The sequence below is a fragment of the Nicotiana sylvestris genome, chromosome 2, assembly GCF_000393655.2.
Source record: "Nicotiana sylvestris chromosome 2, ASM39365v2, whole genome shotgun sequence".
NCBI classification, from domain to species: Eukaryota; Viridiplantae; Streptophyta; class Magnoliopsida; order Solanales; family Solanaceae; genus Nicotiana; species Nicotiana sylvestris.
The window spans coordinates 146,421,231-146,444,474 of NC_091058.1; the positions used below are offsets into that span (position 1 = coordinate 146,421,231).

At 38.8% G+C, this 23,244-nt stretch overlaps 2 protein-coding genes across 5 annotated transcripts; one reads left to right on the forward strand and one right to left on the reverse strand.

The window, feature by feature from the left end:
* Window positions 1-956: 956 nt before the first annotated feature.
* LOC104217300 (histone chaperone ASF1B-like) lies at window positions 957-5,307 on the forward strand. Its single transcript, XM_009767499.2, has 3 exons — window positions 957-1,267; window positions 4,313-4,428; window positions 4,525-5,307. The coding sequence occupies exons 1-3, from the start codon at window positions 1,159-1,161 to the stop codon at window positions 4,876-4,878; spliced, it is 579 nt and encodes a 192-aa protein (XP_009765801.1). The 5' UTR covers window positions 957-1,158; the 3' UTR covers window positions 4,879-5,307.
* A 387-nt stretch (window positions 5,308-5,694) lies between these two features.
* LOC104217301 (nucleolin 2) lies at window positions 5,695-10,177 on the reverse strand. Of its 4 annotated transcripts, none has more exons than XM_009767504.2 (7): window positions 10,057-10,177; window positions 9,087-9,316; window positions 8,474-8,524; window positions 6,776-7,023; window positions 6,383-6,499; window positions 6,213-6,281; window positions 5,695-6,120 (listed from the first exon to the last, which is right to left on the reverse strand). In XM_009767504.2, exons 2-7 carry the CDS (start codon window positions 9,289-9,291, stop codon window positions 6,040-6,042), a joined length of 771 nt encoding a protein of 256 aa, XP_009765806.1. In that variant the 5' UTR covers window positions 9,292-9,316; window positions 10,057-10,177; the 3' UTR covers window positions 5,695-6,039. The 4 variants fall into 4 exon arrangements, with proteins under 4 accessions (XP_009765806.1, XP_009765804.1, XP_009765805.1 ...); XM_009767502.2 differs by having other exon boundaries at window positions 6,776-7,026; XM_009767503.2 differs by having other exon boundaries at window positions 8,474-8,527.
* Window positions 10,178-23,244: the final 13,067 nt, after the last annotated feature.

Consider the following 23,244-nt stretch of genomic DNA (forward strand, 5'->3'; position numbering starts at 1 on the left):
ACGAAAACATAGGGTGTAACAATATACTTAGCAATATATATTCAATGTATTATAGAATGTATTCATATGTTTTTTAATTAATATAATTTATGTATTCAGATGTGTGTGTGTGTGTGTGTGTGTGTGTATATATATATATATATATATATATGTATTCATGTATTTTTACACTATAGATGACTTGCTAAACTTCATGTATTCAATGCATTTTTATGTATTTAAATGTATTCAATGCAATTATATAATTTCAATATATAAATCTATTTTTAAAGATACCACCAAAAAATATTTTAGTAAAGATATCACTATAAAAAGAAAGAATGGATTGAATCTTTAAAGATTGCTCTGTTTTTGGGGTGTTTTTCGGTTGAGAATCTTTTCTGCAACTGGAAATATAAAATTTGCGTGTTATAATTGAGTTTGTTGAGCTATATTAGGAGTCTATCACGTTAATTGATTCACTTATCGTATTTAAACAGCTGATTACCCTTTTTTCGCAGTTAATGTATTCACGAATACAGCTCGCGAATACATATGAATACAGTTTATGTTTAGCTAGACTTTCTTATTTTCCGCCAAGTTTTGCTACTCTATTTATAAATACAGCAACTTGAATACATCGAATACATTCTATAGCAAGTGAAAATATAGCTATAGAAAGTAATTAAGTAAATGATAGCTATAACAAATTAATAACCACTAAACTAATTTTTGAAAATTCCTCGTTATTTTTCCTAACTTTAGCTTTTGTCTAAATGGGCCGTAAGTCCCAGTAGCCCAAAAAAGGTCATGCGGGAACACTAAACGTTGGGCTTTGGAAGATCTTTATCCACGAAAGAAACAAACCAAACTCCCGCCAAAACTAGAAACCGGCTATAGCCTGTAACCCCAAGAACAACCGGTCACTCGTATAAATATCCAGCCATCAAATACACCACCAGAGGCATTTCCTCCGTGCACTTCCCAGTTCCCACCCCCTCTCACATGACTGAGCTGCTTCTTCTCTCTTTTGCCTTTGCCTCTAATTGTTCCTTCTCTCGCAATTCTCCGAATAGTTTCTCGTATATTTCATGAAACTTCCAGAATCTCTCACTTCCTCTTATCTGAATCTCACGACGAAGAGCCTCTCGAATTAGAGCTTTAATCAGTTTGAATGCAATGAGTGCTGTGAACATCACGAATGTCGCCGTGTTAGACAATCCGGCGTCGTTTCTTGCGCCTTTCCAGTTTGAAATCTCTTACGAGTGCGTCGCTCCCCTCAAAGACGGTGATTTCTCTTTCTTACTTACTTTTTTCTGTTGAATATTTTCGTAATTCATATGTACTACTATGATTTTCTTGTTTTTTTCTTGATTGTATTACTTAGAGATTTCTTTAATCAGAATTTGACCTAGATTTCGTTTAAAGTGTTTTCAACTCGTTGATAATCGTTCTCATCAATTGTTTGCAATCTATTGGATTTTCTTTCATACATTCATTTGTGATATGATTTAGGAGTAATTGTTTTTGCTTCTTTGTATCATCTAGAAGACCTAGTTAGTTCTTTTAAATCACAAAGTTGATTTTCAAGTTGTGCAGTATTTTCAACTCGTTGATATTTGATGAAAAAATCAAATTGTTCATAACCTCTTTGATTTCTTCATATATTCCTTTGTACTATGATAATTTGCTTTCGCTTCATTGTATAGTCTCCCTGACCTAGTTAGGATTTTTATACTCAAAAGAGACTGTAAATTTGTATAGTACAATTTGTTAGATTTTTTTCATATGCTATTTGTTTGCGCTATGATTTTATTGCTTTTGCTTCATTGTACCGACGACTCCTAAATCCAGTTAATATTTTTATTTATTAAGAAATTTGGCTTTTACAATGTTGTCAGCCTCGTTGATAATTTTTGCAAAATAGATTGTTTTCTGGTAAGATAACAGATTCTTTGATTAATTAATAAATCAGAGCACTTTACATTTGCATGTACTCCATGATGTCAAAGCTCGATATTGAATGGTTATCATGCTTAGTCTTGCCCTAGGTTTCTTAAGTTAACGGGAAAGTTGTAAGAATTCCTTATATATATATTGCCGAGATAATGTTGAGTGGAAACATGCCAGGCAAATATTTTAGTGCTGAGTGGCATTTCGGTTTAACAGTCCTCCCGTAATAGAAAACATAACGGCTGTGTCAATTTGGTTGATTCGCTTGAAATAAAGTTCTTAATTTTGATTTTTATGGTTCGTCTCATTTTATCGATTGGTTAGTCACGTATGATGCTGGAATTTATAGCGCGTGAAAAGAACTGTACAATTTCATTAATGTCACAATTAAATTTGGATGGATATTGTCTGAATATTCGGCTCATAAAATGTGTGGAATACATGACACAATTCATGCCAGGATCAGTAACAAATCAAGAGTCTCCAAGGAAACATACTATAACTTTTGTGAAAGAAATGTGGAATGAATGTAATATTTATTTAGGTTGTTAGCTAGTTCTGATCCTCTTGCTACCAATTTTCTCCACCAATGATGTATATTTATGCTGGGCTTGTCGGTTTGCTCGCCACATCGAAGTAGCCGTGGAGGAGGAAGCCTTCACGCTATGGATTTCTGGAACGTCATGGACACATGGTTTCACAGATCATACTAGGCTAGGCATTAAATCATTTCCAGAATAGACATGAAGTATCTGATAGGATTTCTGCAGTATGTTCACTCTTCCATTTCTCTTGGACCATAATCATAACTCCTTACTTTCTCTTCATCCTTATAGTGGCTGTATAAAGCAGATAAGTAAGCCAACTAATTGGCAGTTTCTTGGTACAATTCGATTAGCAAGGTAATGTAATGTATCATATCGTCTTTATTTTGACTTCGGAAGAATATACCTCTGGCTGTGCTGCATTGTATTTCATTTTCAGTTACTCCCTGTTGCTAGTTTGTTGATCCAATTAAAGCCATTTGCATGAAATACCAATAGCATCAAAGTATTTAGGTATGTCCTTGTCAATTTTCTTGTAGTTGGTTTAAGGTAAGGGAAGTGGTGTCAGCGTTGTTAGTTTCAGCAGTAGCCTGAATAAAGTCCAACTCTGTAGTTCAAATTTGCACGTTATGAATGTTACACACACACACACCAAAAAAAAAAAAAATCACACACACACACACTCTCTTTCTCTCTCTCTCTCTCTCTTCTAATATCACAATTTTTCATGATTAGCAGAGAGATGTTACAATTCTAATATCCCTGCAGAAATTCCATACTATAATGTTTAGTACTGTGCTACATCTGTTATTACATTAACTTCCAATATCCTCTTCCATGTCTGTAGGCTAATGCATAGGATTAATGAACTTGTCTCTGTATTATCTTCTTAGTTATCTGTCTTAACTTTTAAGGACCCTTTAGGTAGTTGACTTTGGAAGGCAACGTACATAATAGTTTAGCAATTTCTAGGGAACCTTCTACTCTTCTGAAGTGCTTCCTTATTGTATGTTTTCTGGGGTTTGAGGCTTTGTCAATCTGTAGTTATATTATTTGGCAGTATAAATCTGTTGTTTCCTGTAGTTATTTCTGGACTCTTTAGATAATTGACTTTGAAGGGAACCTTCTATTCTACTTGAAGTGCTTCCTGATTGTAAATTTTCTGGGGGCTTGAGGTTTTGTCAATCAATTGTTGTATTATTTGACAATGTAAATACCTCTATGAGTTTTGAGAAGTAACAGGGAATAGATCCAAAAAAGGGCAGCCCGGTGCACTAAGCCTCCGCTATGAACGGGGTCCGGGGAAAGGCCGGACCACAAGGGAATAGATCATAATTCCATTTTTTTCTTTGAGGACTCTTTTATTTATGACATAGACATACCAAAGATTGGTTTGGAGGAGGGAACGGAGCCTACTGCCTTCTGTTATGGGGCTTTTATTTTAGATATACCTTTGCATTTCAGATTGCTTCTTTCATGCGGTATGGCACAAAATGGCTTCTGCTTGGTCCAATAAGCAGCCAATGAATTTGAGGCCTTGATGGTAGATCGTGTAATCCTTAACGACCAGTTGCTAATTGCCTCTTTTAACTTGTAATAGTAGTGTTTTATTGTTCATTTTCTTTTTAGGAATTGAAATACTAGAGAATCATCTCTGGACTGCCTATCCATTCTCATTAAAGATATATAGGTTCGTCCTTTGACAAGCACATAGAACTGCTCCCACCAAATTGATTTTTTTCTTGTTGGTATTGTCGTAGACCGTTCTAAAAATTAAAGCAACTAAGCATGTTAACAGCTTAATTTAGTTTCTATTCGACTTATTTTGCATGCAGACTTGGAATGGAAACTCATCTATGTTGGATCTGCCGAGGATGAGACATATGACCAACAACTAGAAAGTGTGCTTGTTGGCCCCGTCAATGTTGGAAATTACCGCTTCGTATTGCAGGTATTACCTCCTGCTTTGACAAGCAAGTTGTTTTTTACTGGGTTTAGCCTTTGTGCTGATCAAATTTGTGTAATGTTTTCCACTGCTAAATACTAGGCGGACCCTCCAGATCCTTCCAGAATTCGTGAAGAGGATATAATTGGTGTCACTGTGCTCTTATTGACCTGTTCCTATTTGGGTCAAGAATTTGTACGAATTGGCTACTATGTGAACAATGATTATGATGATGAGAAGCTGAGAGAAGAACCTCCCCAAAAGGTTTTAATTGACAAGATTCAAAGAAACATACTATCAGACAAACCTAGAGTAACAAAGTTCCCTATCAATTTTCACCCTGAAAATAGTGAAAGCGGGGAGCAAGCCCCTCCAACAGATCACGTGGCTGAAGCAGCTGGGAATGAAGATCAACTACCTTCACCTAAGAATGGATCAGATGAGGCTGGAGCTTAACTGGAAGGATGATACAACTTTTAGCCTAACTCCTAACGTTTTTGGTTTGAAATCATCTCGTCCTAGATCCTTATGGATGATGTCTGATCTGAGCATTAAACTCTTTGCTGGTATCATCTTCGTCTATCGCAATAGAGTTCTGGTGAAAGTGTGTATGCACTCGAATTGCATTTTGTGGCTGTTAACCTTGGTTGTTTGTCTTTCTGTATGCATTCAGGAATGGGGTCGAAAACTCTGCTTATATTAGACGCCACTTTTAGCTTTACGGTCTACTCCAAAAAATGCGAGTTCGGAAGACACTGTTGTAAGCATGTAGTTCTGATAACCTTGATTTTAGTTTTGTATCTACGTAAGCCAATGTCAAATTACAATCAGTGAGTTCATAAATGCAAGAAATTATGCATAATCACATTTTTGGCTGGCAGCCAGTGAATCACAGTTCTTAGATTGGGCAATTTCACTATGACGACGAACTACACCATTTATGGTGCCGTTACATTATTTTTCTGCTGTATGCTAGTTACTGATACAAATCGGAAACAAGATATTGCAGTACCTGACTTAAGCCACCACTTTGCAAATACTCTGGCTCTTACAAGGCTTTAAAAGCAATGAAAGAGGTAGTCTAGTAGAAGTGTAGAACTCATATTCGATAAGGAAATCTCATGCGATACCCCCAACCGGAAAGGGAAAAAAAACACACACACATACACAGCAAGCATACCTTCAAGGGTAAACAGTTGAAAGATTTGTGTTTTATCTTTGAAGAAATAACTAGTGGCGCAGCCGCATCCATAAAAGGTGAAGAGGGGTATCCGTCAATGTAGCCATAACATAATAGAAATATAAATTGGAAAACAATTTCATTTTATGAAACAGATTTGCCAAAACGGTCTGAAATGCAAGGCATTTCTTTGTCATACATTTACTAGAATGTAAGCTTCAGATCCAACATCCCCGTACAAAATTGCTCTCTGCTCAAAAGTTGAAAAGAAATGTAATATTTTGGGTCACACCAATGAGCAATCACAACTAATTCATCCTATCAGACGTATTGATTCTTCATGCTCGTGTGCTCGTTTCCATTGCTCCTTAACTTCTTGTCGCATGGATTCTAGCTTAATGCATAAATAGCAAGATGCCAAGATCTCACCACATTCTTCACTTGTTTTTCTGCCTCTTCTTGGACTGGTTCTTTCTAGAATCTATAGCATTATCCATGGGCAAAAAGTTTTCCTCATTCTGCAGTTGAATTTGAAAATTCATCTTTTAGACTAACAATATATTTTCAAACGAGTAACAAGGGCTATCAGGACACAGATCTTAGCATGTACCTTATTAAACTTCTTCCCCTTGTGCTGCCTCTTCAATCCTTTGCTTTTCTTCTTTGATTCTGAAGGGTTCTGTTATGATTCATATGATAATGATGGTAAGCAACTTATGAAAACATGAGGCTTCACTTGGTCAAAAAATTCATCGTGCAGTAAAATGCAAATGAACAAACCTGCCCTCTGATTGGGCTATCCTCTTCAGGATGAATTTCTCCCTCGATTCTTCCATCCTCGGTAAGCATAAGCTTAAGCTTCCCTTCTTTCAACAGCTTTTCAGAGCGGGCATGCCTCTGTAAGAATCATGAATACTTTGTGTTAGATCAGTCACTGCAGGTCTCAATCGTGTATGTATGTTAACGTGTAGCTTAAGATTCTTTAACATGGAAAAAGTAAAATTGCAGGTAGTAGTCCCTGCACTGGTCAGTGGCAACTGGACATGTTAGCACCGCATGATTTAAATGGAATAGGATCTGAAGAAGTGACTTAGTTACAGTTGGAAAATGAAAAGACTGATAATGAAGGCTTAAGTCAGTTGGAAAATGAAAAGACTGATAATGAAGGCTTACTTTCGATTTGAGATGAGCATTTAGAGTCTGCACTGTCAAGCAGACGATTCTAGGACATATCCTGCACTTAAAAACTGATTTACATTTCAAGACATAGTCTAAAGCATCACGTGGAATATCATCCTCTTCGGGCATAGAATTTTTCCGTGCATTATCTAAATCTGCAATGCCCTTCTCAAGCAAATGAGTTTCACCAGAAATCTTGGTGTCCTTCAGAGTTGTAACATCTTCATCACTGGATTGAAGACCTACTAATAGTACATTTTATAAATCAATTAGAATTGAACACTAAGAACGAACCCTAAGCATTTAAATTCTTTTTCTGAAATAGAAAAAGGAAGATATAGCACTATATCTCACGTGCAACATATAAAATCAAGAAGTAGCTATTTCGAAGTTGATGGAAGCAGCACGGAAAAGAGCAATCAGTACTGGCTTTACCCAAGTATTTCGTCCTGCATAAATTCCTTCCACACTGCACTTTATGATATTCAAGTAATGTTTCTCATAATTTTTTATTTTAGAAGATCTTTTATGAACACATACTCTTAGCAAACAACACAACGTTTCCTTTTTGGGTTGATGCCAATTCAGAACAGCAACTTGAGGCAATTAAAACTGCATAATTTACAAGACAATCGCCATCTAGAGATAGCAGCAAATTCAGTTTTCTCATTCAGCACTAAATATAATTTTAAGAGGTATATTGGTTTCAAATTAAATATTAAGAAAATTTTTAATCATGCTTCCATAATTTTATTCACTGACTTGATAGTTTAAATTATTAACAAATGCCCCAAGGAAGTGGAGAAGATGCTTAGAGAAAATATGTATGCAATCTCCCCGAATTAGTCATCAAAAAGGCTTAAACTCATCCTTCAAATGGCAAGAAAAAAAATCACCAGAGGGAGAGAATGGCTGTGATGGAAACTAAAGCTCAATTTTCTTTAAGACGTTATCATGCTCGTGAAGAATTACCAATCAAAAGAAAGTATCTGATATCCTTGATTCAATAGAATTTCTAATTCATACTCTCTCTATTTCAAAAAGATTGACACTGTTTCCTTATTAGTCTGTTTCAAAAAGATTGGCACCTTTCAATATTTCCTTAATAGAAGCAATTATAGCCACACAAATGCTATGGTAGATTTCAGACCATAAGTTTTAAACGTTTATAAGCCACGCAAATACTATGGCTTATTTAAGACCACATATCTCAAAAAAGTCTTCCCTTCTTTATTAAAGTTTGTGCCAAGTGACAATCTTTTTGAAACGGAGGGAGTACATTGTGCAGAAACTTCAAGTTCTACATCACAGCTCAAAAATTGTAGCTTTCACACTAGCAATAAGTTCATAAAACAGCATCTCCCCAAAATTAGGCAAAGAGCATCAGACTTCTCATTTATCTTTCTTTTCTTGGAGAGGGAGGTAATTCACCTTGCTCCTTGGCTATAATCCACGTTCACAGTGTAATGATTATTCGAGCAAGAGTTTGGAATTAGTAAAGAACATGTTAATCCTACAAATAAGGAATGGGGAAATGTAGTAAATTTCATTATTGCTATACTTTCCTCATATGTGAAATAGCACCAACATATTGTGAATACAAGTACGAAGAATTGCAGAGCGTGTTTCAAGCGAAACACTGCCATAAGACCCATAACCAACAAAACTTTGGGATAATAGACTAAAACCAACCTGATGAGTCGGGATTAACCTCATTGGCAGAGCTACCTTCACTCTCATATCCTGCTTCAAAGGAAAACAAACAGAGCAAGGAGAAGAAAGACCTGTTATCACTGATACCGTGAGAAGATTGTAAAATATTTGAGGATCCAACCAAGAGCTTAAGGAAATAGATGGAGTGGCCCGAAACCGTTATAAACCCCCTCAAAAACCGATTCACAATATATATGGTACAATTATAACTAGACACCCTCACAAACATGTCCTATTTTGGTGCTCACATGCAAACTTATGGACTTACGATTGTGAGAATGGGCTTACCAAAGGGAGCCGCTGATGACACTTCAAAGTATCTGAACATCCAACCCAAAGCAATGAGTGGAGCAGCACAAGATCTTTTAAGCTAGAGGGGTCTATGTGGGATTTATAACTTAATAGAGACCATAACTTATGTTCTTGTGGAGTAATAAACAATCGTCTAAACGTACCAGCCATTAGTTTTACTAATCCAGAAACCAAACAAAAGCTCTAGAGAATTACCACTTCTTGAAATACCCTCTAAGCATTATAATGTCAGCAAATAATAGAGGCAAAAAGCAACTGCAAATTATCAGGATAAACATACCAGAAGAAGATTCATTTCCTCCTGTCAGTCGAGCAACATCATCCTCCTCTTCCTTTGTGTCATTATCATCCTCCTCCTCATACTCATACTCTTCTTCGTCTTCTGTTGCCGCTGCCTCCAATTCAGAGTCATCGGAAGATGAAGACGACTCCGAAGGAGCATCTCTATCACCATGTTCAAGCTTGTAAAATCGCCTTTTTATCATTTCCTTACCAACTTTTATAACTCAACTGCAAGTAATAAAGACAAATCCATGAATCCAGCATATATAATCAATCACTTGGCACTTTTCTTTTGAGCCACCTGAATTTGATACGTAAATCAAGCAACTTAGCTAAATCCCATCATTCATTTACTCTAAACTGGAAATATAAAACAGCATCTCTCTATCAACCAATTAAGCCTTAATCTCAAACTAGTTGAGGTCCACTATATCAATTTTTTGCTAGAGAAATCTATGAATCCACCATAAAACGTCGATTGCTTTGCTACAAAAAAAAACATTTTTTTTCAAGAACACTCTTTTCTTTTGACCAATAGAAAGAACACCCACAATACATTTGATAAAACCAAGCAAATAAGCAAAAATCTATAGTTCCTGTACACCATTGGAAAATAAAGTAGCATCCCTAGTTTGCCCCTATTAATAAATTAGGCCTTAATCTCAAACTAGTAGGGGTGGACTATATTAATTCTTTGTAGTATTTTATAGCTATTACAGCACACTCTTCTTTTATCTGAAGTCAAAACCAGCTATAATAGTCGTTGTAAAATAGTTTCTCTGTTAGCAAGAACATATGATTGCACGAATTTGCAGCAAATGAAAACAATCATGAAACTGGTGAGTGAATTCTATGATAGACATACTCAATCCACGACTGTATAGACAAAAGGGTTTCACGCTTTGGACATTTATGCGGAAAGAGTTAAATATATATAAAGAACACAGAGGAAAAGAAACTAAACGAACCTGAGAAATAGATAGAGGTGATTTTGATGCCAGGAAGATTGTACAAGGAGGCTGGGTTTTAGACTCAGATGAGGAGGGTTTTGGTCGGGGAGAGGTAGAAATCAGATGCGGCCAAGGTGACCTTTAAACTACTACCTGTCTGCTTTCTATTGGTTATTATTAAGTTTCCTTTGCTTTTTTTTTTCTTTCTCAATATGGTGTTATAAAATAATAAAATAAAAAGTTCTTATTGATTTGGGCATGAATTACAATTGAATAGAACTCACTTATAGAGGAAAAAGTGGCTTAGCCACCAAGTAACAATTAAGCTAGCATTTGGTCGTAGATTCCCAAATTTATTTTAAAAATATGATTTGAGTGAAGTTTGGTTTGAAGATGAAAATGTGTTTAGACATAAGTTTTCAAAATATATTTCACTTTTTTTTTTTGAAAAAAATATGAAACATGACTTATACCCACAAGTTCTAAAAACTATCACAAATACCCAACAGTACCTTTATCAATAACATTCATTATATTATCGCAAACCATAGTTCTGAACATAAATAAATTTGGTACAAAATTATCATTTTTATAATGAACTGCATAATACACTATCAGATGACCGAGAAGATAAAACAATATTATTACAAAACAATAAATGGTGGGCTCTTTTATAAAATATAAAAGTTTAGGGAAATTTTTAAAATATGTAATAGTAATATTTTGGGCCAAAACCAGCTCTTGAGCTGATTTTGGGTTTTGGGTTTTGCCAAAATATAGATAAAATTTATGGCTAAACATGTATTTGCCAAAAAAATCCCAAATATATTTTGGCAAAATTTAAGATCAAACGAGCCCTAAATAACTCGAACAATTAGATATAGCATGATAAAGTGCAATAAGTAACCTAAAAATACTAAAGGCCAGTAAAGACATGAGAAAGTGAAGATTTATAATCAATACAGGTAGGACCATATAGAAGGTAAGCAGATACTGAGCGAAAAATAAATAAATCAAAATATATAACAGCTAATTGAGAGGTAACAAGTAAGGCATGTATAACAAATAAGATCATGTAGCAATCAAAGCCTATGACAAGAGATAACATGAAATAAGTGATGACATAAAGATAAATAGCCCAACCCACACGCTTTAACCCATGACAGTGCATATACACTTGTCACCTTGCATATACATTATTTTCCTAGATAATTCACGTAACAAATAGACCAACAAATTCTAATTCCCTTAGGTAAAAGTTAGACACAACATTTACCTCATTTCGCAACTAAACCAATACTCAACAACGTCTTTTCCTTTCGAACGAGCTTATAAACTAATCAAATCTTGTCAAATATCGTTCAAACATTTCAAAATAAGCTTTAGAAACTACCCACAAATAAAAAAGGCTCAATCTTTGATGAAATTCAAAAAGTCAACAAAAGTTGACCCCGAACCCACTTGGTCAAAATTCGAGATCTGGATCAAAACTCGATTATCCATTCACCTCCGAGCCCGGTTATGTGATTTGGTTCGAAATCAGACCTCAATTAGAGGTCTAAATCTCATTTTCATAAAATCTTTAAATTCTACCCAAAATCCCTAATTTCTACCATAAAATTCCTAGATTAGATGTTAAAAACTCATGAAAAGTAATGGGGAATTGATAAAAAATGAATTAGAGTAGTTTATCAATGAATTTGAGAAGAAAAAGTTCTTCAAAAATCGTTTCTAGAGTGTTTGAGGTTGAAAAATAGAGTAAAATGAGCTAAGTCTTGATTTCCCCCTCTTTAACCCAGTTGTAGGTGTTTGCAAATGCGACGTCCGCATATGCAATGCGATAAGTGCGTCAGGCCCAGTGAAGTCGCAAATGCCGTATTTTGTTTGCAAATGCGAGCTGCCCCCATCACAAATGCACACCAATACTTCACAAATGTGCACTAATACTTCACAAATACGAAGCTCACTCCTAGAACACTACGTCGCAAATGCAACTCTGAGAACACAAATATGGTCTCAGCTTGGTCCGCAAATGCCAACTATTCTTTACAAAAATGAAGTTCCAGCCCCCCAGCCCGTTTTGCAAATCGATCGTTTGACCGCAAATGCGAGCTCGAGATCAAACATGCGATATCTACAGGCTTGCACCAGTAGTTCAAAAATCATCCAAACTCATTTGATACACACCTGAAACTCATTCAAGCTCCTCGGGCGCCAAATCAAATATGCACACAAGTGTAATAACATCCTACAAACTTACTCGCTACCTCAAATCATCTAAATAACATCAAATAACAAGAAACAATCATCAAAACTCATGAATTTCAACCTTAAAGCTCATTTTCAAATTTTTTGCCATAACACACCGAAATGCGCTCGGGTCAACCCGAACCCCAATCAAATGTGCGTATAAGTCCAAAAAATCATACGAACCTACCGAAGTCGTCAAAATACCGATCTGAGGTTTTTACTAAGAATGTCGACCATGGTCAATTCAAGTCTCATTTTAAGCCAAAAATCACACTTTCTTCAAAATTTTACGCAAAAACTTTTCGAAAAATGACACGGACCATGAACGCAAATCAAGAAATATTAGAAATAGTAAGTCCAAGAGCGAGACTTCTGGGCACAACAATAATGAAACCAAAAAGTAAGCAGATAAAATTGTATAGAGCTTCGAATTGATTATAGTCTAAGTTTACCAGAAAATTCCTCCCCTTACAATGATAATAAAGCTCACTATTTATAGTTACACCTAGGATCAAGCCCATCTTCAATGCCAATTATGAGGGCCATTAAAGAATGTGTAACGGCAGGCATGAATGCCATATCATTTTGTAACGGGCAGTGTATGAAGTGCTGTAGAATATTTTCCATTAAATGATATTGGGTAAGGGGCAGTTATTGCATCTTTATGAGTATCATTCCTTCCGGTAACAAATGGACCAATTATCTTTGGTTTTGGCTATCTTCTGCCTCCGGTTCCACATGTCAGTTTCTTATGCCATTACTTAGAGTAACATATTTTACCCTATACAGATAGTCCCCCTGCTTTCCGGTGACATAACTTTGTGTCACTCGAAAGTTGATAGAAACATTCTTTTTGGCGGAAATTTCTCTGACACCTTCTGAAAAATTTCTGACGGTTGATTAGACGCACGTCTCTCCGCATTTAATGCTGTGAACACATGTCATCCCATGATTTAACATAATTTTTATTGGATATCGAGGCAATTACGACCACGAATTTAGCCGTCTATACCTTCACTTGTACGCATCAACTTCTATCATTATACTTCATAACACTCTAAATTTTCTAAGACTCTCTTTACTCAACTCATCTTCCAACTTTAACCTTTCTTTAGCTTCCTTCTTTGAGAAAAATAAAACCCTTCCTCTTGATAAAGAATGGCCTCCGCTTCAAGTAAACCTAGTTCGTCAAAGAATAAAGGCAAAGCTGATGATGCCGCTCCTACTACGGTGAGCACCATTGTTCCAAAGAGCCTGGTTACCACTAAGAATTTCAAAGAGAAGTTTCCTTCTACTAACCCTCATACGTGGGCCGTTGGCAGATACCCTTCTTCTATCCGTCCTTCCAGTATTTCTGCTGTGAATAAAGATTGCCGCTGCCAAGATTTGGACATTATTGCTCCTGATCCAATAGAGCGAGTAACCCTACCCAAGGAGGGTTTTACATATTTTTACACGTATCCCTTTACTTTGGGAGCGTTTTCTTTGAGTGGAGAGATTGACTCCATTATTGCGGAGTTCTACCTCTGCTACCAGGTGTATTTGGCATAAGTAAGTCCTTCTGTGTGGAGGACGATTACTTGTTTTCGGTGTTTGTGCCAAGAGACGGGAGAGGAGCTACCCTTAGCTCATGTGATGAATCTCTATTTCCCCAAAGTCTTTTGGGGGGGGGGGTGATAAACTTTAGCAAACGCGGCCACCATGCTCGCATGGAGGCTGACAACAACTGTGGGTGGATGGAACAGTTGGTTGCAGTTGCCACCAATGATATCATTCCGACAATGACTTCATCCTTTTCAGAATCATGGAACCGCACTTATAAGATCCTTATTTAATATTTCTTTAATTAGAAATTTTTTCATATCCGTATTGATCTTCCTTCCTTCGCCTATTTCAGTAACTCGACAGGTTCTACCTAGGGTTGAAGGCTTGGACCAGTGGGTCTAGAAAATCTTGGATGTCACTATGCTTGAAATCCGCACGTGGAAAGAACTGGCCCTCAAATATGGGTGGAAGGCTAAAAATCATGGTAACTTAGACTCATCTCGTTTTTATTTTTTACGTGAGGAAATTGATTGATACTTTCTCCCTTTTTTCTGAATTCTGGTCTACCCGCAGACTCGGTTGTCGTCCCCAAGGAGGACATTTTGGCTAATCCTTCTAATGTAGAGAGGCTTCTTTAGGAAGAGCTTACTCGAACAGGTACAAATGTTTCTTCACGGAGTACCCGATGGAGAACAAGCAACCAAAAAGAAGATGTTCCTCCGTGGCCGGGGGAAAAAATAAGAGGGGAAACAATGCTGCCCCGAGTCATCTCCATAAGTCATCGTGACGAGCCCTTCACCTAGGCCGGCCATAGACACCATGATGGTTTGATGTAAAAGCTAGTGATGAGGGATCTTCTCTACATAGAAAACAAAGGTCCTTATCAACTCAACAAAATGCTCAACTTGTTGAGTTAGTTACACCAACCATGGATGATGTCTCGGCTCTTTGGAGGGAGTTCGAGATGGTAGAAAATGCCAGCTCCCGTTTCCAGATCCCAGTCACTATGCCCGATACTGCGAGGCTGAGTACCGGGCCCCCGCCATCTTTGGTTGATGAGCAACCAGCAACCAGCACCATAGTTGCCATAGCTGCTTCAATGCCATCCATTTCATCAACTTCTTCACTCATTCTTCCATCAGCAGCTGCTACATCATTTCTATCGGCCACATCTATTCGAGAAGAGGATGTTCCCCCTCTCAGTCCCCAGTTCATGTAAATTTGGGGCAAAATTATGCCTCCCCCTCGGAAGATCCGCAAATGAGGAGGAGCATTACTCTCTTGGTCTCTACCGGGTGCAACCTGCGGTCCCAGCCGGTGGAACTTGCTAATTATCTGAAGCCTTTGGCTTCATAAAAAGATTGGGAAAAGATACATGCTCTCTCGGGAGAGTGCTTGTTGAATAATGCCATTGCACAACGCCGCAATGGTATATTCTTCTTTCCTTTGTCATTTCTTCTATCTTCGATTTAGTATTACTTTTGAATGTGCCTTTCTTATTTTGTAGGCCAATTTCCTTGCTTCAGAGGTTGATTCGGGAAAGGAGGAACTTACCTCCCAGCGGGATCAACTTTTGGTCGAGTGGAACCAAGTCTCTACTCGCCTCTCAGAACTACAAACCAAAGCTACTAATGCCATTGTGTTGGAGGCTCATTTGTAGCAAAACGAGCAAGAAGTGGAGACCCACCCTTAGCCAAGAGATCGCCCCGCTGAGGGTTCAATTTGAAGAGGCTAGGGCTAAATAGGCTCAAGTATGGCTACCTCCGTTGAAAGATTGACCAATTTAGAGGCAGTCTTGAACTCCAAAACTGAAGAGTTTGCTGTTGCGGGGGTGAAATATTCCCACTTAAAGGAGAAGTATAAGAAGACCATTGAGCATAATAGAATTTTCAGCTCTACTGTCCACGTACTTGACGTTAGCCTCAAGTCATTAGATCCGCCCGGGAAAACCGTTCTACCGAAGTTAACCAACTTAAAGAAGAACTCAATCATCAAGTGGCTTCCCTCATTTTTGAGAAAACTTATGTTATGTACATCATGGGGAGAAAAACCTTGGAAAAGGCTAAAGCGGGTATCATTGACTTTGATGTCAAAATCGCTAAAGCTCGTGAGCTTGAGTCAACTGCCAAAAGGGGTTTCCTGGTAGGGCCTGATGCTTCCGGTTCTTCTGGTTGCAGTTCTGAAATTTCGAGAACTAGCGAGGAACTGGAAAATGAAGATAATGAAGGCCAAACTAATGAGGGCCAAGATGTTGAGCCATCAGCGGATCTACTCATTTCCCTTGGGGGCGCGGGCACTTCTCTTCCTTCGGGTTTCGGAGATGCAACAATTTAGCTTTTACTTTATTTTCCCAACTTTTGTATCTGTGCCATTTTGGCACATTTATAAAATCATCTTTTTCTGAAGTGTTGCTTATGTCTTTCTGCGTTCTTTCATTTGAACATTTATGCAAGTTTTAACCTTTACATTCTTTTTTGCTTAAGTGTTTTGCACAAGTTTTACTGTTTGCATCTGATTATGTAAGGCCTTAGGTATATTTTCCCCCCAAAGCATTGTGATTTTGGGCACAAATTCGTTTGAAATCAACCCATTAGCATGAGGTTTTTCATAAGTATTTGCGCAAGTTTACTTTTTGCGTCTTTTTGTGCAAGGCTTCGGGTGTATTTTTCCCCGAATGCATTTGGATTCCAGTTATAAGTTCTTCCGAAATCAACCCTTTAACGTGAGAGTTTTCATAAGAGAGAGCCCTATTATGTTTATGGTGCTCTTGAAGAGGACGTCTCCTATTCATTACGGCACTAGCATTTGAAGTACATGTTTAACTTTCAAATGACAAAGTCAATTCATCGTTCAAACAAGAAACAAGATAGAAATAAAAGGACTTCACTTTATTCCTTCCATTTTCAAAAAGTACATAAACATTGATTATACTAAAAAGAAATTGTCATTTCTTGTGGCTAACTTGTACAACTTATTTCTACGGGGCTGGCTGCGCAATCCTCGGTCCCAATAAAATAACTATGTTTCCGGTTTTTGTTTCCTGGTCGACGTGGTAGTCATTGTTGTCGTATCCTTATATCATTCCCCTCCAGTGTTTAAATGCGAAGGAAACAAATTGGAATACTAGAAGTTTGTATCTTCGAGGATTTCACTAATGAATTGCTAGATAATCTTCAGTTCGGTAACAAACTTCATTTCCCCTTAGGAATTTATGTTATCAAGCTAAAGACTATCTAACAATCCCTTAATGGTTTGCACTTGTGAACGGTCGGGTATCCTTTGTTCGATAACAAACTTAACTTCCCAGTAGAATCTTTGCTATCGAGCGAAAGATTAACTAACCGTCCACGTGGTTCTTCGCTTGTATGCCTTGTTATTAGAAGGTCTTATTGCTGTTGTTGAAACTCTTCTTCGTAGTATGCTTTCCGTATAATTCTGCTTGACTATTTGTGCTCGGATGGTAGGGAAAAGATGTGATTCTTTTGATTTTCAAGTCTTCAAGAAACTTTGTGATCTTTGCGCCTATAAACTGTGGCCCGTTATCGCATGCTATCTCTTTTGTTATTCCGAATATGTAAATAATGTTCTCCCACAAGAAATCCACCACCTCTTGTTCACCGATCTTCTGATAAGGACCTTTTCAACCTACCTAGAAAAATAATCAGTTAAAATTAAAATAAACCTTATCTTACCAGGGGCTGGGGGCAGTGGTCCGATGATATCCATTCCCCACTTCATGAACGACCATAGATATAAAACTGAGTGTAATAGTTCTGCTAGCAGATGTACTAGTGGCGTGTAGCGTTGACACTTATTGCACTTTTGCACGAAAGCTTTGGCATCTTATTCCATTCGGGGCCAATAGTATCCTGGCCTTACCAGTTTTAGCACTAAAGAGTCTGCGCCTGAATGATTTCCACATCCCTTTTGGACTTCTCGCATAACATAATTAGCTTCGGAGGCTCCTAAGCATCAGGCCAGTAGGCCTTGAAAGGATTTCCTATACAATTAGCCTCCTTTGAAGCTATACCGTGTCGCTTTGGCGCGCAACGCCCGAGATGCTTTGGAGTCTTTGGGAAACTTCCCGTGTTTGAGATAGTCAATAATATCATTCCTCCAGTCCTAGACCAAGTTAGTTGTATTTACCTCATAATAGCTATCTGCGTCCAAACCGAGTGCATGAGCTGCACTACCGTCCCGGAATCTGATCCCTTCATTTTTGTTGATGAACCGAGGTTAGCTAATGCATCTGTTTTTGCATTTTCTTCCCTTGGGATATGAGTAATCGACCACTCCCGGATCAAACAAGCATGGCCTAGACTTTCACTATGTATTGTTGCATGCACCCCTCTTTGGTTTTGAGGATCTCGTGGACCTGATTTACCACCAGCTAGGAGTCGCATTTGATTTCCATGACCTCAGAATCTATTCCCTGGGCAAGTTCGAGTCCTACAATCAAAGCTTCATACTTTGTTTCGTTGTTAGTTAAGGAAACCATTCTTATGGCATGCCTTAGGATTTCACCCGAAGACGTGTTGATCCCGGATCCTTTTGCGTTGGAAGCTCCATCCGTAAATAAGGTCCAAACCCCCGATGTTGATTCTGATACCATCACTGCTTCTTTGGTCGCTAGAGGCAGCAATCGTGGACTGAAATCGGCCACAAAGTCGGCAAAAACTTGTGAGTTGATCGCAGTCCTAGGTTTATACTTTATGTCAAATTCACTCATTTTGACGGCCAATTTGGCCAATATACCCGAGAGTTTGGGTTTGTGAAGTATATTTTGTAGGGGAAAGGTGGTTACCACAGCTATCGGGTGACATTGGAAGTAAGGCCTCAGCTTCCGAGCGACGACTATGAGAGCTAAGGCCAACTTCTCCATATGCGGGTAGCGATTTTCTGCCCCCGTTAAAATTCTACTAACGTAATAAATAGGAGATTGTGTACCTTCATCCTCACAGACTAAAACATCGCTTACCTCTACCTCCAAGATTTCTAGGTAGATTAATAGTATTTCCCATTCCTCCGGCTTTGATAATAGCGTCGGGCTTGACAAGTACCACTTCAAGTCCCTCAAAGACTGCTGTCATTCCGGTGTCCATTTAAAGTTGTTTTTCTTTTTGAGCAGCGTAAAGAAATGGTGCCATTTCTCTGATGACCGGGAAATGAACCTGCTCAAAGTGGCCAATCTCCCCGTGAGCCTTTGGACTTCTTTCGCGCTTGATAGCTGGTCCGGGATGTCTTCGATGGCTTTGATCTTATCAGGGTTGACCTCAATCCCCCTTTGTGACACTAGAAATCCTAGGAACTTTTTGGAGCTGACCCCGAACATGCACTTCTCGGGGTTAAGCTTTGGATGTCAAAGGTTTCTTGCAGATGCTTCTGATACAACTTGTCACGACCCTGAACCCGGACTCGGTCGTGATGATGCCTCTCATAAAGACAAGGCCAGCCAATTAAACCCAATTCACTTTTTAAACAGTTAAACAACATAAAAGCAGTATAAAACATGATTTAGCAATACTAAGTAACGGATAATATCAATAAAGTGCGGAAGAACAACCCAACACAACCCTAACCGGGGTGTCATAAGTCACGAGCATCTAACAACACTGAATACTCAAATGTAACTACAGAGTTTAACACTGAACTAATAAGGAAAAGAGGTAGGGAGGAGCTCCAGGTTGCGAACGCCAATAGCTACCTAAAGACTCCTCGAAGATCCGCCTAAAGCTGGAATGAATCAGCACTCGAGAGCGGGACCAGCTACGCCTGAATCTGCATACAGGATGTAGGGAGTAAAGTGAGTACTCCAACTCAGTGAGTAACAAATGTAAATAACGACTGAAAGTAAGAAAACACGTAAGGCACAAGGCATTCTATAATAAAGCAGTGAAACCATTTAAAAACAGTAAAACCAGTTAAAAGATAAGTAAAATCCTATTTCAAAAAGTAAGAATATAATTGACCGGCAATTAAGGAAAAGTAAACAAGTAAAGGTTCACCCCTCGGGCACTGTATCAACAAAACTGCCCCTCGGGCACTGTATCAGCAAAACCGCCCCTCGGGCAACATCTCAAAACAATACCAGCCCCTTGGGCTCAAATCTCACATCACAATGGGTACCCGCGCTCACTGGGTGTGTGCAGACTCCTAGAGGGGCCCCTTACGACCCAAATGCAATATCAAGCCATCTCGTGGCGTACATATCTCAGGACCTCGGCCTCAAATAAGTATCAGTATTTCCTCATAACATAGGCCCTCGTCTTTACTCAGTCCAAAATCCTTACAAGCCCCTCGGGCAATAGTAAAACAGTGTTTCTTAGCCCCAACATACAGTCAACAATCCTTACAAGCCCCTCGGGCAATAGTAAAACAGTGTTTCTTAGCCCCAACATCATTTAAAATAGCATTTAAATCTTATAAAAACAAAGTAAACATGGCTGAGTATGAAAACAGTGGAAAATAACATGACTGAGTTCAAGTAATGAATCACAACAGTGAGGAAATATGAATAAAAATCCCCGAAGGGTTCAAATAGTTGGCACGAAGCCCAAATATAGCATTCAGCCCAAATCATGAGGATAGCAAATAAATTTCAGTCGAATACGAGGTAAAAACATCAACCGGGATGGATCAAGTCACAATACTCAATAGTGCACGACCCCACACCCGTCATCAAGCGTGTGTCTCACCTCAATATAGCACTACGATGTGAAATCCGGGGTTTCAAACCCTCAGAACATCATTTACAATCATTACTCACCTCGAACTGGCTAAATCTCTAGCTCGCGATGCCTTTTCCCCTCGAATCGGCCTCCACGCACGTCGAATCTATCCAAAATCAGAACGAGGATATCAAAATATGCTAAGGGAACGAATCCCAATCGAAAATAATCAATAAATGGCACAAATCCCGAAATTACCAAAACCCGACCCCCCGGGCCCACGTCTTGAAATTTAGAAATTTTTACACCAATAGATTCCTTATCTCCCCACAAGTTCATACATATCAAAAACATCAAAATCCATCCACAAATGACCCTTCAAATCCCAAATGTCTGGTCTGCAATTTCAAGCCCTAGTTCTTCAATTTTAGGATCAGATTCCATGATTTTCTAGGTGGAATTCACATAATAATCAAGTTTTTACTCCAAAATTCTTACCTCCAAACTTTTCCCCCTTGAATCCCTCTTCAATCTCCTTCAAAAATCTCCAAAAATGACCTACTATGGAGGAAATAAGCCCCAAAATTGCGGACAAGACGAGTTTAAAAACCTTCTGCCCAGGCATTTATTCCTTCTTCGCGAACACGGTCAAACCCTCGTGTTCGCGAAACACAGATTTTACTTTGACCAATTTTTCTCCTACGTGATCACGACCAAGCCCTTGAAAACGCGATGATTTACCCAGACAAACCTTCGCGAATGCACTACCTCTCCCGCGAACGCGATGAACAACTTGACCTTAACCCAGCTGACCCAAATTCCTCTACGCGAACGCGAAGCCATTCTCGCGAACGCGATGCTTCACTTCCCAGTTCTCCTCAAACGTGAAGCCCTTCTCGCAAATGCGAAGGCCAAAATTCCACTGACTCTTCACGAATGCGAAGAGTAAAAACCTTCAACAACTGAACCTGCAACTTCGGCAATTTGCTTAACTCCAAAATGATCCGTTCAACCCCTCAAAACTCACCCGAGGCCCCCGGGACCTCAACCAAAGGCATGAACACATCCTGATACCTTATTCAAACTTGTTACAATCATCAAAACACCTCAAATAATATCAAATCACCCAAAACACATCGGATTCAAGCCAAACTTTCTAAAATCTTTCAAATTCCGCTTTTGATCAAAAACCCAACCAAATCAGGTCTGAATGACTTGAAATTTTGCACGCACATCCCAAGTGACATAACAGAACTACTGCAACTCTCGAAATTCCATTCTGACCCCCATATCAAAATCTCACCTACCAACTGGAAATCGCCAAAATATCAACTTCACCAATTCAAGCCTAAATATACTACGAACCTCCAAAATTCATTCCGATCACGTTCCCAAGTCACAAATCACCTCCCAAAGCTAGCCGAACCATCAGAACTCACATCTGAGCCCTCTAACACATAAGTCAATATCCGATTGACTTTTCCAACTTAAGCTCCCTCAAAAGAGACTAAGTGTCTCAAACCTTACCAAATTCCTTCCGGGTTCGATCCGACCAACCCGATATTACATAACATGGATAAACAAAGCATAAAGAAGCAAAAATAGGGAAAATGGAGTGGTAACTCATGAGACGACTGGCCGGGTCGTCACATCCCCCACAACTTAAACAAACATTCGTCCGCGAACGAATCAAGAAACATACATGAAGCCTCAAACAGGTGAGGATATCTACTCTGCATCTCCCGCTCGGTCTCCCAGGCAGCCTCATCCACAGGCCGACCTCTCCACTGCACTTTCACCGAAGCTATATCCTTTGACCTCAACTTTCAAACCTGATGACCCAAAATAGCTACTGGCTCCACATCATAAGTCAAATCATCATCCAGCTGAACCGTGCTGAAATCCAAAACATGAGACAGATCTCCAATATATTTTCGGAGCATAGAAATATATAATATCGGATGCACACTCGACAAGCTGGGTGGCAAAGCAAGTTCATAAGCCACCTCCCCAATCCTCTGAAGCACCTCAAAAGGCCCAATGAACCGAGGACTCAACTTCCCTTTCTTCCAAAATCTCATAACACCCTTCATGGGTGAAACCTTCAACATAACCTTCTCGCCAACCATGTAGGACACATCTCGAACCTTCTGGCCAGCATAACTCTTTTGTCTTGACTGCGCTGTACGAAGCCTCTCCTGAATCACCTTCACCTTTTCTAAAGCATCCTGCACCAAGTCTGTCCCCAATAGCCTAGCCTCACCGGGCTCAAACCAACCAATTGGAGATCTACACCGCCTCCCGTACAAAGCCTCATATGGAGCTATCTGAATACTCGACTGGTAGCTGTTGTTAAAAGAAAACTCTACAAGCAGTAGAAACTGATCCCATGACCCTCCGAAATAAATGACACAAGCACGCAACATGTCCTCTAATATCTGAATAGTGCGCTCAGACTGCCTGTCCGTCTGAGGGTGAAAAACTGTGCTCAACTCAACCTGAGTACCTAACTTTCGCTGCATAGACCTCTAAAACTACGATGTAAACTGAGTGCCCCTATCTGAAATGATGGAAACTGGGACACCATGTAAATGAACAATCTCTCGAATATAGATCTCTGCCAATTGCTCTGAAGAATAGGTAGTACACACAGGAATAAAGTGCGCGGATTTGGTCAGCCGATCCACAATCACCCAAATAGTATCGAACTTCCTCAAAGTCCGTGGAAGTCTAACCACAAAGT

Coding starts and splice junctions, on each gene's coding strand:
- LOC104217300 (XM_009767499.2), top strand. CDS start 1,159: ATGAGTGCTGTGAACATCACGAATGTCGCCGTGTTAGACAATCCGGCG. Junction 1,268..4,312: donor CGTCGCTCCCCTCAAAGACG/GTGATTTCTCTT, acceptor TTTTGCATGCAG/ACTTGGAATGGAAACTCATC. Junction 4,429..4,524: donor ATTACCGCTTCGTATTGCAG/GTATTACCTCCT, acceptor GCTAAATACTAG/GCGGACCCTCCAGATCCTTC.
- LOC104217301 (XM_009767500.2), bottom strand. CDS start 9,291: ATGATAAAAAGGCGATTTTACAAGCTTGAACATGGTGATAGAGATGCT. Junction 7,027..8,473: donor GGTTAATCCCGACTCATCAG/GTTGGTTTTAGT, acceptor ATGTACTATTAG/TAGGTCTTCAATCCAGTGAT. Junction 6,282..6,382: donor ATAGCCCAATCAGAGGGCAG/GTTTGTTCATTT, acceptor GAATCATAACAG/AACCCTTCAGAATCAAAGAA.